Source organism: Syngnathus floridae, chromosome 1 (assembly GCF_059516105.1).
Source record: "Syngnathus floridae isolate MCC-2025c chromosome 1, RoL_Sflo_1.0, whole genome shotgun sequence".
NCBI classification, from domain to species: Eukaryota; Metazoa; Chordata; class Actinopteri; order Syngnathiformes; family Syngnathidae; genus Syngnathus; species Syngnathus floridae.
In genome coordinates, this window is record NC_142413.1 from 5,765,162 (window position 1) to 5,782,352 (window position 17,191).

The 17,191-nt window shown below is 47.8% G+C and overlaps 3 protein-coding genes across 4 annotated transcripts; all 3 read left to right on the forward strand.

The window, feature by feature from the left end:
- Positions 1 to 1,434: 1,434 nt before the first annotated feature.
- LOC148403652 (uncharacterized) lies at positions 1,435 to 8,488 on the forward strand. Of its 2 annotated transcripts, none has more exons than XM_088385815.1 (25): positions 1,435 to 1,690; positions 2,645 to 2,847; positions 2,913 to 3,019; positions 3,150 to 3,262; positions 3,335 to 3,379; positions 3,452 to 3,607; positions 3,694 to 3,773; positions 4,175 to 4,286; positions 4,357 to 4,407; positions 4,479 to 4,646; positions 4,896 to 5,018; positions 5,101 to 5,208; positions 5,274 to 5,300; positions 5,374 to 5,511; positions 5,748 to 5,891; positions 6,014 to 6,148; positions 6,233 to 6,381; positions 6,463 to 6,583; positions 6,658 to 6,709; positions 6,776 to 6,839; positions 6,909 to 7,039; positions 7,103 to 7,173; positions 7,238 to 7,411; positions 7,479 to 7,624; positions 7,703 to 8,488. In XM_088385815.1, exons 1-25 carry the CDS (start codon positions 1,630 to 1,632, stop codon positions 7,811 to 7,813), a joined length of 2,790 nt encoding a protein of 929 aa, XP_088241941.1. In that variant the 5' UTR covers positions 1,435 to 1,629; the 3' UTR covers positions 7,814 to 8,488. The 2 variants fall into 2 exon arrangements, with proteins under 2 accessions (XP_088241941.1, XP_088241947.1); XM_088385821.1 differs by having other exon boundaries at positions 1,438 to 1,690; positions 5,092 to 5,208.
- A 1,189-nt stretch (positions 8,489 to 9,677) lies between these two features.
- abce1 (ATP binding cassette subfamily E member 1) lies at positions 9,678 to 14,017 on the forward strand. Its single transcript, XM_088374382.1, has 19 exons — positions 9,678 to 9,844; positions 10,341 to 10,482; positions 10,547 to 10,632; positions 10,691 to 10,788; positions 10,853 to 10,970; positions 11,090 to 11,227; positions 11,311 to 11,380; positions 11,447 to 11,543; positions 11,619 to 11,708; positions 11,876 to 11,997; positions 12,074 to 12,198; positions 12,300 to 12,396; positions 12,469 to 12,528; positions 12,612 to 12,670; positions 12,919 to 13,029; positions 13,101 to 13,243; positions 13,331 to 13,453; positions 13,562 to 13,673; positions 13,739 to 14,017. The coding sequence occupies exons 2-19, from the start codon at positions 10,380 to 10,382 to the stop codon at positions 13,784 to 13,786; spliced, it is 1,800 nt and encodes a 599-aa protein (XP_088230508.1). The 5' UTR covers positions 9,678 to 9,844; positions 10,341 to 10,379; the 3' UTR covers positions 13,787 to 14,017.
- Positions 14,018 to 14,428: 411 nt separating this feature from the next.
- Positions 14,429 to 17,029, forward strand: LOC148403654 (schwannomin-interacting protein 1). The gene is made up of 7 exons (XM_088374517.1): positions 14,429 to 14,698; positions 15,361 to 15,564; positions 15,746 to 15,909; positions 15,991 to 16,108; positions 16,223 to 16,351; positions 16,424 to 16,541; positions 16,637 to 17,029. Exons 2-7 carry the CDS (start codon positions 15,385 to 15,387, stop codon positions 16,741 to 16,743), a joined length of 816 nt encoding a protein of 271 aa, XP_088230643.1. The 5' UTR covers positions 14,429 to 14,698; positions 15,361 to 15,384; the 3' UTR covers positions 16,744 to 17,029.
- The last annotated feature ends 162 nt before the right edge of the window (positions 17,030 to 17,191 follow it).

Below are 17,191 nucleotides of genomic sequence, written 5' to 3' on the forward strand. Positions count from 1 at the left end.
ATAACGTGTGGCGTCCCCCAAGGGTCAATTTTGGGCCCTAGGTTATTCACGCTATACATAAATGACATTGCAAAGGCATGTTCCCTCAAAATGGTAATGTTTGCCGATGACACCAGTATATTATGTACTGGACATAATTTAAGACACATGGAAGCTTGTATAAACAGAGAAATGTCAATTTTACAAGCTTGGTTCAATGCAAATAAATGATCTTTAAATCCATCCAAAACTAAATATATGCTATTTGGGAAAAGAAAACCAAGCGAAGACTTAAACTTAGTGTCAAACGGTACCAAGATCGAACGAGTTAATGAGTATCAAATGCTTGGCATAACACTTGATTGTTTACTTAACTGGAAACAACAAATTACAAACTTGTGCAAAAAAATATCAAGAAATATGGCCATTCTGTGGAGGCTGCAAAATAAAATGAGTACATCTGCTTTAAGAATAATGTATTTGACACTCATAGAGCCACATCTACATTATTGTTCAGAGGTCTGGGGTCACGCATACCAGACATCAATAGAACCACTTTACAAACAACAGAAAAGAGCACTGAGGATCATTTGCAAAAAGCCGTACAATTCTCACACGAACAACCTCTTTATAAACACTGGAATACTGAAGCTCCAAGACTTAATCACTTTTGCAGGACTGTTAAATGTGTACAAAGCTTCTAGATGTATGCTACCAGCAAATATTCAAAGCCTATTCACCCTGAGGGACACAAAACACGACCTCAGAGGATTATTAAACTTTGACCAACGACAAGTGTCCAGTACACTCGGAGGGCAATCGCTGACGGTTGTCGGTGTAAGAAATTGGAACAAACTAAACTCTGACCTAAAACTATCCGAAAATTTCAAGGACTTCAAGAAAAAACTGAGAGCCTCTCTCATATCAAATTACGTAAGATGAGTCCGCGGCAACCCTGGGACGAAAGCATTGATAGCTGTTTGTTACACTCGATACAAATCATTCAAATTCCAAATATTAGCATCATACATAACCATACATTTTTGATGTTGGCTATTTTGAAACTAAATGTGTAAATGCACTAATGTACAAATATTAGCATCATACATAACCAGAAATTTTTATGTTGACTATTTTAAAATTAATGTGTTTCATAATATCTGTGAAGACTCTCATGAAATTGCTGTGTGATAAGTATCTGTGAAAACACGAAAAATCTTTGTATGAAAGTTTTGGGACGGGACTCGATAAGCAAGACTGCTTCCACCCGTTCTGTTTTCGGCAAGTACGAAACGAACTCTAAGCTTTGTAAAGAAAGTGTGACTTTGATGATGTCTGTGTACAAGCTGAAATAAACAAACAAAAAAAAAAAAAAAACATTTACAAAGTAACAAAAAAAATAAAGCAATCAAAGGCTACAGTGCGTCCGTCACACGCGCTCGCCACTCCCACATTTTGTGCTATGTGACGTGGTTGGCGTGTGGGCTTGGCTTGCCTCTGGCTTGGAGCAGGCACAGCAAACGTCCATTTTTTCTCCCGACTTTAATCCACTGGCTATTGTCAGTAAGGCGACTTATCATTTCTTTTCTCCTGACCGCAATCGCTGCGACTCTCAGTGAGACGATTTTTTTTTCGCCCTCTCTCTCCAAGATGTGGGACACACTCGAGTGGTCTATTCTCATACTTGGCCTATATTGGACATGCGCGTCAGGTAAGCAATTGAGTCAATTCAAAACAGTCAGTTCAACAGAGTTCATTGCTAAAACAATACCGCTGTCGACAACGTGATGAAATGTACTGTACTGTGAGTTCGTATGACTGCATCTGCTTCTACTCTTGTCAAAACATTACGGCGCCTGAGATGCAAAATTCCGCCGGACCTTTTCGAGAGAGACTGATTTTCAGTGCGTGTTCATCTGAATATTGCATTTGCCCCTCAGAGTCCATTCGAGGCCCGTGCTTATTCGGTTTACTTGACTGAGCCCGCAGTTTAAAAGCCCCTCTTCCCCATGAAACCCCTGCTCAGCTCAGCTCAGCCCAGCCCAGCCCGGCCTGGCTTGGCTTTGTACTTTGTGTCTTTTAATTCAAGGAGACGGGCTTCCTGAGATAAAGAGTGGAGCGGGGTCCAACTGTTGCAATGTTACAGTCAATTGAGTTGCCTTGTGCTTTAGCACCCTCCAGTGGTGAAATGTCCAATGACCTGATTTGGGCTTACGTCATTGGTCATGGATATGCCACACGTGCGTGACTGGTGGGTGGGGATCGCTGATGGTGAAGAAGAAGCGCTAACACTGTGAGTTTGAGTTCGATTATTTTTGTCTCTCATGGTGGCGCTGATGAAAGTTACAGGCATCTTTTAACTTGCACGATTGGTGGCTGACTACATCCTTTGTTTGCCCCACCGTATATCTGAAGCTTAATAGCAGAACTTTGGGGCAGTTGTGTGCAATCTCATGTCATGATCTATGTACATGGAATCATGATCAATGATGTTGTGAAGAAGTGAATCAATAAACCAATCAATCCTTGGCAGGACAACGGGCGTTGTCCCCCCGACAGAATCCTCGTGCATTTGGTTGCCATGCCTCCAATGAAGAGCATCGAGTAAAAACATGCCATCGGTGCGCTCTGATCTGTCCGCCTGTTCTCCAAATTATGCCCTCAGCCAACCAGTGTGATCCCGGGTGGCGCGGGCACGGCACCAGCTGCTACAGGAAGATGGCAGTCCCCAACGGTTGGCTGGGCGCCTGGCACCACTGCGTCTCTGAGGGCGGCAACCTGGTCTCGATCACCTCCTCGGCCGAGGAAAACTTTGTGAAGACGACCATGGCCAAGTACGACCGCTTCTGGCTGGGACTCTCCAACCAGGTGAGACGGAAGCGGCAGTGGACTCTGCGGCGACAACTGGAACCGTATTCTTTTTTTCCCCCCAGAAATGCGACGAGGTCTGGTGTCGCTTTGAAGGCGGGAGCCAGAACCTGACCTGGTCCGATGGCCAGACAACAACACACCGCAACTGGGCCCCAAATCAACTCGAAAGGTAAGACGTAACAACTTTGCATGCTGTTGTCAGGCGGAGAGGTCGGCGTAAATGTTCTGGAACCAATTTTGAGAAGGACCACTCAAGGAAAAAATAGGAAAATGTTCCTTTTTTTTTAATCTACCGACAGCGCCAACGTCGCGTCCTGCGCCTATGTCAACCAAAACGTTTATCACAATTCCGGGACGTGGAGGTCTGGCTCCTGCGCTTCCTCCTTCGCCTACATGTGCAAACGGCCGCTGGGTAAGCCTGCATGTTTGTAATCAGGTTGACTTTGAGAGGAGAAAAGCTCAAACAGGGTCTTTTTCTATGCAGACTGCCCGACGTGTCCCTCCAGAAGTGGTCCTGCTGTGGTGAAGAGTGAGTTGCTGCACGCCTATTTGCACCATCTCGTCATGGTTTCCTCCTCAATGTTTTTCTTTGTGGCCTCAGCTTCTGACTGCGACGATGGCGAGGTCCTTTATGGCGATCATTGCTATCTTTTTGGCCCGACTGATGAAACTCAAGAGGATGGTGAGGAGTTCTGTCTCGCCCGGGGAGCCCACCTGCCTCGCATCCACTCTAAGCAAGATGCCCAATTCCTGCATGGTAAGCACCAAGAGGAACCGCCGTAGTCGTCACTTGGCTGAAGCTCTTCTTGCCCTGAAACTCTTGTTCTCCTTCCTTTCATCAAGGTCTCATTAAATACCGTGCACCTTGGTTGAGACTCAAGAAGAAGGGCAACGACTACAAGTGGAGTGACGGAACAGCTTTGGTAAGTGAATTGCTGGAGGCCTTTGGAAAAGTCAGTTTGCAGGCATCCGTTTTGTCTTGAGGCATCGGGCAGCCCATGACACATTTTTGGCGCTCTGATTTTAGAGACAGTGAGGAGGCAGCTAAGATGTCCAGGAAATATCCTGGATGGTGGCTCTGGTTTGTCTTTAGGTCTTGAGGGTTAGTTGCCTTGTGCATGAGACCTTTGGCTCGCCAGAGAGGGCACAACATGCTTCATTTCATTGCAATGTTCATACTACTTTGACTGACAATAATACGAAGCCGACAAACCAAAGTGAAACTTGACTGAGAGAAGGTACGCCATTAAGTGAGGAAATGCGCCAGGAAGACGACCAGATCAAATGCAACACGCTAAAGTTCTGTCCAAAATCTCGTCCGCAGGACTACGACAACATCGACTACTCCTATGGTGGTGACTGTGCATACGTTTGGAATGAACGGATCTACCTGAACTACAGATGCCGAGATAAGTTGGCAGTTGTCTGCCAAACAGGTGCTAACGTCGCTCTTGAGCGCTCCTTTTGGACGGGTCCTGCATTTGCTTATAGCCCCTTTTTCTGCAGCCAAGCGCGGCGGAGGGCATCCACAGCTGCCACCATTGGTGGGCCAACCTGGTAGGTGTCCAGCACTGGCGCTGTCTGTCTTGCACTGTCTTGCGTTACGCCGTCTTATGTCTGGCTCGCAGACTGGACTGACAAATGCGGCTGGTGGCTGGACAACCCCACCAACGACTTCTGCTACCAGATGATCAGCCAGCCCACCAAGACCTGGCAGAAGGCGCAAGACCACTGCAAACGCCTCGAAGGGGACCTGCTCAGCATCACCGACACCGATGAGCAGGCCTTCATAAAGGGTAGGCTGCCCGTGATTTTGCGTATGACTTCAGAAAGAAACTTTTTTTTTTTTTTTACTACTTCACCTTCCTTTCCAACTCGAAACGTGATCAAGCTGAGATATGGGCAGCTTTGCTTGGTTGTTTTTTGTTTGCTTCACTCTTTGTTGCAGTATTGTTAGCACTTTGTCATGGCTGTGCCACACCCGTCAAGTCGTAGTCAAGTGTGAGTCGTTTTGGAATGTTGCGTGTTCTCCTTGGGATCCAAAGGTCTCGCCAAGGTTCTGATGGGTGATGACGCCTCCCTGTGGTTGGGCGCCAACGGAGGCATCGAGGGTGACGGCGGCATGTGGACTGACGGATCCCCCTTCTCTTACCGCCACTCGAGTGCAGGTTGGGCTGAGGCGGTTGTCAGCTGCACTTTGGAGGAAGGGATGAGTGCTCAGATCTTGTCTCCCCCCCTCACTCCCTCCAGGTGACGCCGAAGAGGGGAAATGTCTTTCCTTGCTCACCGGCAGCAGTGACTGGAAGCGTGACAAGTGCGACAACATGAAAGGGTACATCTGCAAGAAAAGAGGAAAAGGTAAGTGAGATGTGACGCCCCACAGTGGGTGGACCTTCATCACACGTTCTGGTTCCCGCTCCTAGGAAAACCCCAGCTGCTGCTACATGACGGTAAGTCGCCTTCAACGTCTCTGTAAAAAAAAAAGACGGAGAGAAGTCAACGGTTGTGCTCTCTCGCTCTCAGGCTACAAGGAGGAACTTTTCTGCCAAGACGATTGGAGAGTCCTTAAATGTTCCGATGAAAGCGTCATCCGCGTACAGTCGGCTTTCCTCGGACGGGGGCGTAACGACGTCTGTCTGAGTGGCGGCAACAAATCAGAGGGTAAGAATCCTCCAGTGGCATTGTTGATTTTAGCTTGCTGTCCTGGAGCCGTTTCTGTCGCGAGGTGTCACACGCAGTCCAGTAACTCATTTGTAATCTATAATTCAATACCAATATGCATGGACTTAGACAGACGCTTTAGTCATTAACCAATCAAATTCCCTTTGTCCTGCAACAAATTGAAGTCGGTATGCGAATGAAATGTGCATAAAATGGCGCTGTGTTGTCATTTGCAGATCGCTGCAGGATGAAAGGGGCTCTCTCTCACTTTAGAGCATTGTGTGACAAACATCAGCGTTGCCCCATTCAACCTACGGGTACGGACCCCTGCCCTGGTGTCTCCAAATACCACCACATCGTCTACAGCTGCGAGGAGAAAGGTGGGCTTCACAAGGAAAGAATCCAACGGATCCCCAGAAAGCGCGTCGGCTAGGGACGGACGGCTGGCCAGACGTGAGAGTGAATGAACGAGCGTTCCTTCCACTTTTTTGTCTTTCCTCAGTGTGTCTTGACAGTCTGGGCATCGCCGGCGGGACAATCCCAGACTCCTCCTTTTCAGCCTCTTCGTCTGAGATAAATGGCGAACCTCACAAAGCGCGTCTGGGGGGCAGCGGTTGCTGGGAACCGTCCAAACTATGTATGTAAAAAAAAAAAAAAAAACCCACAGCTCTCCGTCTCCGTGGTATCCTGAGCAATCCAATGGAATGGCTTCCGCCCTCAGTCGGCAGCTGGATCCAGGTGAACCTCAGTCAGCGCTTCAAGGTGACGGGCATTGTGACCCAGAGGTGTATGTACCAAGCGTATTATTCCAGCAAGTTTGAGTTGGAGTTCAGTACTGACGGAAAGACTTGGTATCACCACCCAGACCAGGTGAGCGAGCGGTAGCCGACTCCAACTTTGTCATCCAGGCTGTTGTCATTCATTGCAAACGTGCGTGTGTTTTGATTCCAGCCTGTTGTGGGGACGCACATGCTAACCAGGTTCGTGTTCGCCCAGTATGTCCGCCTCCTGCCAAAGTTTTTTGGCCTTCGCTTTGACGTCTTAGGGTGCACGCCTGACAACACCACTCGCGGTGAGTACCGACGTTTGGAGGGCAGTGGAAAACCCAGCAAGAAACAGCCTTTGATTTGCCCTTCTGACCCGCAGACATCTTATGCAGTGACACAGCCACCAGCCTCAGCCTCGACGGTTCAATGACGTGAGTCGAACCCGCCATCAATTTTTCTTGCGGAAAAGCCTCCTTGTAACTCAAGGTCTCCCGCAGGGTGCAGTGCCCGTCGGGTTGCGCCCGAGCCTACACAGTCTACGGAACACACATCTACAAACAAGTATGTTAATTAGTTCACCACCTGCCAGCAGAGTTCTTGTTCTTTGTTTGAGATGCTTTCTGAGTGCAGGATTCAAACATCTGCGCGGCTGCCATTCACTCGGGCGTCATCGAGAACGCGATCGGAGGAATTGTGACTTTGCTGAAGAGAGACCCACAGAAGGCCTACAACAGCTCCGCCAGGAATGGGATCACCTCGAGGTTGGCTCTCACTGCAGCGTCTATTTGAAGACGCCTGGCTCATTCTCACTTTACTGTCTGCAGCGGTGTCTTTACTGTCCGGAGCGATGGTGACGCTTTGGTTCAGTCTCCGTCTTACACTTTTGTTGAGCAGGGTGAGTAGGCTGTCTAGAATAGAAAGCATACTTACTTCATCACGTGACGCCATCTTGCGCGCAGAGCCGAGATGCTTGGGACCCGAATGGGAGGAGTTTGCGGACTTTTGCTACAAACGTTTTGATGAGAGAAAGACGTGGTACGACGCTCAACAAAACTGCTTCCGTCTGAATGCCAAGCTGGTGTACATTCGCTCCAAGGTTGAGCGGGATTGGCTACAAGACCTCCTGATGTCAGGTAAGTCGCAACTGCTTGATCGCTGCCATATCTGGCAAGCAAATGAGAGCGCTCTTGCTGTTTGCAGCCCCCAGCGACACGTGGATCGGACTGAACGCCCCGGTGTCTCCCGGCAAATTCGCGTGGTCGGACCACCAGAAGGTGACCTTAACCGACTGGGCTCCGGAAAAACTTGCCGACAGGTTGGAGACTTGCGTGGTCGCCTCGAGCCAGGTGGGTGCGGAAAAGATTGACCCGCTCGCCGGAGACGAGGTTTTTTTGCATTAAAATCAATCTCACTTCGACTTTCAGTCTGGAAAATGGAAGATGATGTTGTGCGTGCAACTCAACGGCTACATGTGTAAGATGCCCATGGAGCGTTATGCGCTGGATAAAAAAGGCGCCAATGCAAGTGACGAGTAATCACATGAATGCAATTGACCTTGCATGATTGTTCTGTTTGATTTACCATGCATTTGGATTGACTGATTTACCATGCATTTTGATTGCCTGATTGATGCATTATTATGATTGATTTACCATGCATTCGTCTTTTTGTTAAATTTACCAAGCGTTATGATTCTGTTTACTTCTTCAAATTCTTCTTCTTCTTGACTTAACATTTGATACGATGATTTACCATGCATTATTATTCCTTTGTCCAATTTACCATGTTATTCTCTTAGATTTACTGTGCGTTTTCATCATTGATTTCTTATATTTCATTTACTTATTGTTAAAGTTACCATGCATTATGATTATGCCATCTGATGATTTACCATGCATTATTATTCCTTTGTCTAATTTACCATGTTATTAGTCTCTTAGATTTACTGTTCATTTTCGTTGATGTCTTATATTTCATTTACTTATTGTTAAATTTACCATGCATTATTATTATGCCATCTGATGATTTACCATGCATTATTAATCCTTTGTCCAATTTACCATGTTATTATTCTCTTAGATTTACCGTGCGTTTTCATCATTGATTTCTTATATTTCATTTACTTATTGTTAAATTTGCCATGCATTATTATACCGTCTGTTGTTTTACCTTTATTAGACCAAAAAAAATAAATAAAATAATAAAGACAATCGGTGTGTCACCTGGTTAACTCATTTAATCGTTTACTGGTTTGGATAGGGCAATTTTATAATCTGGTCAATTTGATCACTAGTTTATTACGCCCGAGGTACGAGTATTAGTCAGACTTCCTCATGACGCCATTTGGGTGCATTTTGTATTGCTCTTTGGAACCATTTGGAAAAAAATGATTGTATACTGCTTTGTAACAATTTTGATATTGCTATTAACGTAATCAAATCCATCCATTGTCCTGAAGCGCTTATCCTCACGAGGGTCGCAGGTAGTCATTCTGTCACCATTAAAAAAACAAAACAAAAAAAAAACAATTAGGAGCGTCCATTCCCCCTGTCATGCGTGTGTTTGGAACGTGGGAGGAAACCCACGCAGGGAAGGGGTGAAAACACGCAAAGCTCACGCAAGATGGCCGGCAATGGCATCGAACCGTGCGCCTGATGTAGTATTGCGCAAATGAAGCATTCACCGACAGCTTCATCAACAGCTTCGTACTCCAGGATGTTAGGATCATGAACTCTCTCCCATCTCTACCTTCGGCTGCATAACGTCCTGACCTTTTGGGCCACGTTGGCTGCCTTGCATTACTCTCGCGCTATTTTCTGACCGTCTGCTGTATGCACACTTGCTCCGTTTTTGCTCCTATTTATTTATTTATTCATTCATTCATTCATTCATCGCTCATATGTATTCATTGTATGTGCTTTCTTGTTTTTACGTTTTGTGTTGTTTTCTTGAATGTTTTGTTTGTCCGTGGATCTATATAATATAATATATATATATATATATATATATATATATATATATATATATATATATATATATATATATATATATATATATATATATATATATATATATATGTATATATATATATATATTTACTTTGTAATATGTCTTGTCACCGTGGAATGATGGGAAAAGAAATTCCGATCTCTTTGTGTGTCTTGGCATGTGAAGAAATTGACAATAAAGCAGACTTTGACTTTACTACTACTTCTACTACTACTACTACTACTACTAATAATAATAATATAAAATAATAACATCCATCTAATAATAATAACAATAATAGTTGTGATGATAATGGCATCTGAAAGAGAGAAATGCAAGTAATCCACGAAGAAAATTTGATAATAATAGAACATGATTGATTTTGAGCTATCTGTGTCGCGTTCTATGACGTCACACCCCAAACCGTCGCCCGCTCCGTGCGCAGATGCCGCCATCTTTCCGGCCGGCATCCAGGAAAGGAACACGTTGCACGGGAGAAGTTTCTCACCAAATTGTATTTTCTCTTTGCTTGTCCTCTTTTCATTTGTCCGAATTCGGATCCGTTGGAGCAAAGCGGGGTGAGTCGGCGTCATTCGCCCCAGCGACCTGGATACCCGACATTTGTTCAGCGAACCTCTTAGTGAGGTGGCGAGCCACCGGCTGTCAAAGATAACACGCGAAGGCCGCACACCCAAGCTAAGCTAAATGCTAAGGCGATAACAAGTACACTACACTGCGCTAAACAACACGTTCATGTACATCTTCTCTTTTGTGGACAATATTGTGATGCGCTATGAACGCGTCGAGCACAATTAATGATGCTGTATCTCCACGAGCAAAATGACGTTTGGACGTTTTGAGCATCTAATTGATATCTTTTTATTTTTTTTATTTTACCAAAAGTCGAAGACACTTTATAATGACATCTCATGTATACCAGCACTCTCATTTCAATATGTTATGTTTGCTAGAGCTATGCTTTCCGTGTCCAACAGCTCCACTCGCCCTGCAACATTTCAACGAGCCTCTTGACTCTAGTGTTCTGTTAATTTAATGTCATCGCTTTGCCCTCAGCTCGCCGGGTCCCGGCCTCCCTTATTTCAGCAGCACGCCATGGCGGATAAAAACACCAGGATCGCCATCGTCAACCATGACAAATGCAAACCCAAGAAATGTCGGCAAGAGTGCAAGAAGAGCTGCCCGGTGGTCCGCATGGGTGAGTGAGCGGGAAAGGCAAGAGGCTCCCAGCGAAGATGTGACGAGCTGATGTCCGTCTGCAGGCAAGCTGTGTATCGAGGTGACCCCGCAGAGTAAGATCGTGTGGATTTCGGAGTCGCTTTGCATCGGCTGCGGAATATGCATCAAGGTACGAGAACTCAGCCCCGACCTGATCTCCTCCGAATGACGCGGCGGTGTTGTTTCAGAAATGTCCGTTTGGGGCGCTGTCCATCGTCAACCTGCCCAGTAACCTGGAGAAGGAAACCACACACAGATACTGCGCCAATTCCTTCAAACTGCACCGGTACGTGGAGAGATGGACTTTCATTTTGCGAAGTTGCTTGAAATCTACTGTTGTTTGCGTGGAGGCTGCCCATTCCGAGACCGGGCGAGGTTCTGGGGCTGGTGGGGACCAACGGTATTGGCAAGTCCACGGCGCTCAAGATTCTGGCGGGCAAACAGAAACCCAACTTGGGAAAGTTTGATGTAGGTTCTCTCGCTCTCACATACGCACGCACACGCACACACACACACACACACACACACACACACACACACACAATCTCTCACATGTATACTCACGCAAACATGCTATGATGTTCCAGAATCCTCCAGATTGGCAGGAGATCCTGACGTACTTTCGTGGCTCGGAGTTGCAGAATTACTTCACCAAAATCTTGGAGGACGACCTGCGCGCCATCGTCAAGCCACAGTACGTGGACCAGATCCCAAAGACCGTCAAGGTAAAGGGCGGGCAGCGATGCCGGTCTGGCGCGGGATCACTGCGGCTCCGCTCATCGTTGCAGTCGTCACTTTGTCCCTGCAGGGATCGGTCGGCGCCATCCTGAGCAGAAAAGATGACATGGACACACAGAACTTGGTTTGCCAGCAACTCGGTATGACCCACAACGCTCTGGCAATAGAAAGGACATATTGTAATTGGTTGTCTTGTTACCGGGCAGATTTGAGTCACCTGCGCGAGAGGAATGTGGAGGACCTGTCGGGAGGAGAGCTACAGAGGTTCGCCTGCGCCGTCGTCTGTATCCAGAGAGCCGACATGTAAGAAACGAGACGCCTTCGCTGCTGCGTGACGCCCGCAACGCTGTGCTCACACGTGCGCCTCCCGTCCTGCAGTTTTATGTTTGATGAGCCGTCCAGCTATCTGGATGTCAAACAGAGGCTGAAGGCTGCCATCACCATCCGCTCGCTCATCACGCCAGACAGGTACGTGCGCTTCGCAAACGGACACACGGACGTTCCGAGAGGGCAGTGAAATGATCCCCAGGACAACGTTGGATTGCTGCTTGCATTCCCATGGCAGTCAATGAGTACAAAAAAGTGGTGGTGCGTTTTGCGGCATGGGGAAAATTGAGCTTTGCGTGTGTGTGCAGGTACATCATCGTAGTGGAACACGACTTGAGCGTGTTGGATTACTTGTCTGACTTCATCTGCTGCCTGTACGGCGTACCGAGTGCCTACGGAGTGGTCACCATGCCCTTCAGCGTGCGGGAGGGTAAGGGCTCGCCCAGACTTCTCGGCTCCTCCCAAACAGTCGCTAACACGGCGCTTGTTGCTGTCGCGGCCCTCAGGCATCAACATCTTCCTGGACGGTTACGTTCCCACGGAGAACCTGCGCTTCCGCGAGACCTCCCTGGTGTTCAAAGTGGCCGAAACGGCCAACGAGGAGGAAGTTAAGCGGCTTCGGCACTACCAGGTCAGTGCCAGCTTTGTGCTTTTCTTGCGACTTATCCCGCTGCCTTGCTAAAAACAGCATCTTCTAACTCACTCACAAATGTGCTGTGTGCAAACCCGTAGTATCCCAACATGGCCAAAACCATGGGCGAGTTCACCCTGGAGATCAAGGGAGGGGAGTTCACCGACTCGGAAATCATGGTCATGCTGGGGGAGAACGGTGCGTCGGCACGGCCGTCACCGCGACGTGACAACACGGCGCTCTGATTTGTTCTGTGTGCTGTGTGTACAGGCACAGGAAAAACCACCTTCATCAGGATGTTAGCCGGAGGACTCAAACCGGATGGCGGAGGTGGCAAACTGTGTATCACGCATGTCACGTGTGTGTGTCGTGATGCCCGCCCTGCTTTTAACGTGTGCGTTTGCATTGGCAAGGTGATGTGCCCATCCTCAACGTGAGCTACAAGCCTCAGACCATCAGTCCTAAGTTCAAGGTGCGTGCTCTGACTTCCCATTTGGTACCATTGATGGCAGCTTAGGCCATTGCCAGACGAGAGCATTTGCTCACTTTCTAATGGCCTTTTGATGTATTGGTATCGTAAGTCTAGCTTTTGTCCTCAAAACCACAGGCCACCTTGGAGGGGCCACTTGGCTTTGGGTTCAATCAGCACAAGCTACTCCAAAGTTAATCCTCGATCCTGTGTGTGTGTCTTGCTTACTCGCGGGTGGCGGCGTTCCTCAGGGCAGCGTCCGTGCTCTTCTGCATGAAAAGATCCGAGACGCCTACACGCACCCTCAGTTCATCACGGACGTCATGAAGCCCATGCAGATTGAGAGCATCATCGACCAGGACGTAAGAATGCAAACGCTGCATGCTTTGGTGCCATTGACGAGTCCCTCTCTCCTGCACTTTCTCTCCGTCAGGTCCAGAACCTTTCAGGTGGTGAGCTTCAGAGAGTTGCGCTTACCTTGTGTTTGGGCAAACCGGCCGACGTCTACCTCATCGACGAACCCTCCGCCTACCTTGATTCCGAGCAGCGGTTGATGGCAGCCAGGGTCATCAAGAGGTACGCTGATGCCTCTGTGTGTTTGTGTGTACGTTCCTGTGCGCTCGTCACCTCCGCATCTCAACTCAACATGCGTGTGCGTCACAGGTACATCCTGCACGCCAAGAAGACGGCGTTCGTGGTGGAGCACGACTTTATCATGGCCACGTACCTAGCGGACCGCGTCATCGTCTTTGACGGGATTCCCTCCAAACACACGGCCGCCAACACGTAAGCACCGCCTCGCGACTGTGTCCGTTTGAGCAAACGAACGCACCGAACAGCGCTTAGCTAGAATGGCGGTTTTGGGGTGTTTGTCCAAGCTTGTGCGTGTGTCAGTCCACAGGGTCTCCTGGCGGGCATGAACCGCTTTCTGTCTCTGCTGGAGATAACGTTTCGTAGAGATCCCAACAACTTCCGGCCACGCATCAACAAGCTCAATTCCATCAAGGTACTTCAACACGTTTGCTCAAATCCTACCCCCAACTTTGACCTTTTGTCTTCTTGAACTCACAGGACACGGAACAGAAGAAGAGCGGGAACTACTTCTTTCTGGATGACTAGAGCGACTCGTAGCGTGTGAGCGAGTGTGACTCTTCCCGTACCGACTATGACCGCACCGAGTGAGCAGGAGGAAAAAAAAAACACGCAACGTCCATCTCATCATCATGCGGGAGCTGTCGGGGCCTGCGTTCAACATCCGCAACTGTTCTCAAATGTTCCGAGTGGCATCCTGTCGAGTTCCAGTCATAACGACAGCATCGATACATCAAACAATAAATATGATGTTGACAACGACTGTCTGATTTGGTTGGTTAGGTGAAGAGCTATTGGTGACTCGATTAAGCTTTCAGCATTTAACTTTGATTCAACTGCACCATCTTATGTTGTTGGTTTGGATGACTCCAGGGTGTATTCAGGTAGAATTAAGTGTGGAACTTTTTGAACATATACAATGTCAAAGAATATGACAGCTACAGTGACCAATTACATCCTTTCCTGTCACATTTTGTGGCATAATGCAACCAACTACGGAGTAAGCCTTTCATTCGCCCTTAGCTGTTTTTAGTCATTCATAAAGTGAGAAGGACGGAAAATATACAACGTTAAATTTAATAGAGCAATCCTTCTCAGAGTGTTGCGTAATCCTCAAGCTACGGTTAGCGGAACTGCCAGCAAGCTAAGCTTTTGTTGTGAACAGCCCGCCGGAAGTCACACGCGCGCACACATTTGTATCTTTGCATGAAATTCCACAAGATTGGAGTTTGCGTCTTTTGTTTGACAACAGTAAAACTCAATAAAAGTCGTTGAAAGGCAGCTATAGGAAGCCGAAAACAACCGCAAAGGTTTGAAAAGCCCCACAAAAGGTTTGGGATATTTTAATTTTGGACTTTGTCAAGCGCTGCAGATGTGAAGTATGTGGCAAACAAAAGCACGGCGGCGTTGGCCAAGCAACTGGTGGAAGTGAGCAACCAAGTAAGTAAACTATCTTCAACTATCCGACCACTTCGGGGAGAAAACGCAAGACGTCTGAAAGGCATTTGGAACTCTCCGCCCCTAATCATTCGAAAACTATAAACAACTTTTGCCATTTAAGTCAAACTACCAGCCTTAAGCTGGCAAGCAGCGTGGTTAAAAAGTGGTTTTGGTTTTTGCCTCGCAGTTCGGAGCTATGTTGGTATGCCGCCTCTCAATATGTGCCTCCCACATGCATCCAAAAAGTGGTTGACGCCAAATTGTCCAGACGTGCAAATTGTTGTTGCTTGTTTGTCTTTAAACGTCCTGTCATTAACTGGGGGGGGGGTGACCAATCCAGGCAGTTCCTTTCTTGCCGAAGGTCTCCTCCGGCCGCGCCCCGAAAAGCACGTTGAAGACTTAAATTTGGTATGGAGGCTTCAGAGATGACACCACCAGAGATATCCCCCACTGATTTAATTTTATTTCATATTTTGGGAACTAGGCAACATTTGACTTTCTGTGGCTCTAGGGGGTACGGTGCTGTGGTTGCAAGTCCCCCATAGAAAATGGTCTTTGCTGGAAGCCCCAAATTTTGGAAGGCTTGCATTGGGAGATTCATGGCTTGCCATCGTTAGCTGGTGAATGTTGGTTGAAAAGCCTGTCGTGTCTTACTGCTTAAGAAAAGATGCCGAGGCGCTGACAAGATGGAGGTGGGTGACAAAGAACGGCAGAAGTGGGGCGGAGATGACATGGACAAGGACAGCGACCATACCCAGGAGCCCCGGGACGAGTTGGGCCTTCCCATCATGCACTGGGAGGCGCTGAGCCTTCGCATCGCCGAGCTGGAGAAGCAGGAAGAGGAGAAGAAAGACAAGCTGGCAAAGGTTGGACGCCTCTGCATAATTTGCAGGAACTGGCAGAAATGAGATGAAATGAGGGACCAGCTTCACCTACACTTGCTTCTTGTTTGGACGCCATTTTTGTTGCTTATTCGATATTATTGTGTTTAGTCGCCAGTGGAGAATAAGCTCGAGTTGACAAATTTTATTTTTTTGGGACGGTCAGAGCGCCACGGCGAGCCTGGAGCGAGGCCGAGCTCCCGTCAGCTGCACGGGCGAACAAGGAGCTGTGGGGCGGGAGAATGAGGACGGGCGCCGGCGCCATCGGCGCCACTACGACGGGCAGGACAACAGCGATGACAACGGAGACGTGTCTGCTCTCGGCTCACGGTAGTCCAAGCGAACCTATGTCGAATTTCCGGAGGCGTGCTGGCGCACGCTCATTTTGTTGTTGTTCGTCTTGTGTTGCAGACTGCAGACACAAATGAACCTTCAGCTCTGCTTCATCAACAACAGCGAGAGTGACGACGAAGAGCAAGAAGAAGAGGAAGAGCGAGAGCGAAGGGAGGGAGATGCCAGTGCAGCCCTGGTGTGCACCATTTAAAAAAAAAACGTCTTATTTAAGAAAAAGGCAAATACTTTGACATCATCTTATACATACACTATACACAGTGTCTCTATATTATTTTGCACACCGACGTAGAGCGGAAGCGTCGTCCCGGGTCTCAAGATGGCCATGCCCGCAGCAAAGTCAGAGAAAAGCAAGTCCAGAGGCTTCCGCAACACTTGGAGGAAGCTGCGAGAGCGGCTGCGAGCGGACCACAAGCCACCTGTGTGTGACCAAAAAGCAGCACTCAGCCCCCGGCTCTTCTCGTTTAACAGCGGCTTATGCCCTCCCCCTCAGAACCCGGCTGGCGCCGACCCACCGCTCCGCGGGAGACGCTTGGAGCGCGCCGACGTGTACAAATTGAACCTCGGGGAGCTCCGCGCGCAACGATCTTTCCTTACCCAAACGGTGCAAGGTGATTGGACACATTTTGAAATTTTTGTTGCAATGCAGTTCTTCGAAGCTTTTTTGGGAAGGCGGTCCGCAAACAGCATATTTGTTTCACCGCAGAGCTGAGCTCGGATCTGGTGGCCGGGCTGCAGGTGCGAGACCAGCTGAGGACGGAACAGGACGCTATGTTGCTGGAGGTTCAGGACCTCACGTCCCTGCAAGGTTGACGGACACCAACGTCTGACCATTTCAACACGGTTGCGTGACACTACACGTGTTTGTTTTCACGTATGAAAAGGGAATTTTCACAACAAGCATTTTTTTTTTTTTTTTTTTATATCCACACGGACCATCATGACTTTGTCTGAATAATGCCGCAGATGTTTTCCGTCTCCGTATGTTAGCTTAAAATGAGCGCCATTTGGTCTAAAAGCTTGAATGTCAGAATGAGGGAAAAAAAATGTGGTCCACTTGTTCAAATATGTTTACAAGTATTAAACTCTGTTGAAATCATCATGACTTCTTCTCAATGATTATAATGACAAAATACTCATAGTGGATTGTCTTGTTGCAAATCAAGTTCCTCAACAACAACAAAAAAAACCATGCAATTTAAATCAAATAATCCAAAAAGTAATTCAGGACTGTTGACTGACATTTGGAAATAGTTTCTAA

What these genes read in the sequence shown, in the direction of transcription:
- abce1 (XM_088374382.1), top strand. Translation starts at nt 10,380, where the DNA reads ATGGCGGATAAAAACACCAGGATCGCCATCGTCAACCATGACAAATGC. An exon ending in CTTGGTTTGCCAGCAACTCG is followed by an intron (nt 11,381 to 11,446) that starts GTATGACCCACA and finishes GTTACCGGGCAG; the next exon opens with ATTTGAGTCACCTGCGCGAG. An exon ending in ACAAGCTCAATTCCATCAAG is followed by an intron (nt 13,674 to 13,738) that starts GTACTTCAACAC and finishes TTGAACTCACAG; the next exon opens with GACACGGAACAGAAGAAGAG.
- LOC148403652 (XM_088385821.1), top strand. Translation starts at nt 1,630, where the DNA reads ATGTGGGACACACTCGAGTGGTCTATTCTCATACTTGGCCTATATTGG. An exon ending in CCAGCTGCTGCTACATGACG is followed by an intron (nt 5,301 to 5,373) that starts GTAAGTCGCCTT and finishes TCTCGCTCTCAG; the next exon opens with GCTACAAGGAGGAACTTTTC. An exon ending in GAACACACATCTACAAACAA is followed by an intron (nt 6,840 to 6,908) that starts GTATGTTAATTA and finishes TTCTGAGTGCAG; the next exon opens with GATTCAAACATCTGCGCGGC.
- LOC148403654 (XM_088374517.1), top strand. Translation starts at nt 15,385, where the DNA reads ATGGAGGTGGGTGACAAAGAACGGCAGAAGTGGGGCGGAGATGACATG. An exon ending in AGAAAGACAAGCTGGCAAAG is followed by an intron (nt 15,565 to 15,745) that starts GTTGGACGCCTC and finishes TGGGACGGTCAG; the next exon opens with AGCGCCACGGCGAGCCTGGA. An exon ending in CCTTACCCAAACGGTGCAAG is followed by an intron (nt 16,542 to 16,636) that starts GTGATTGGACAC and finishes GTTTCACCGCAG; the next exon opens with AGCTGAGCTCGGATCTGGTG.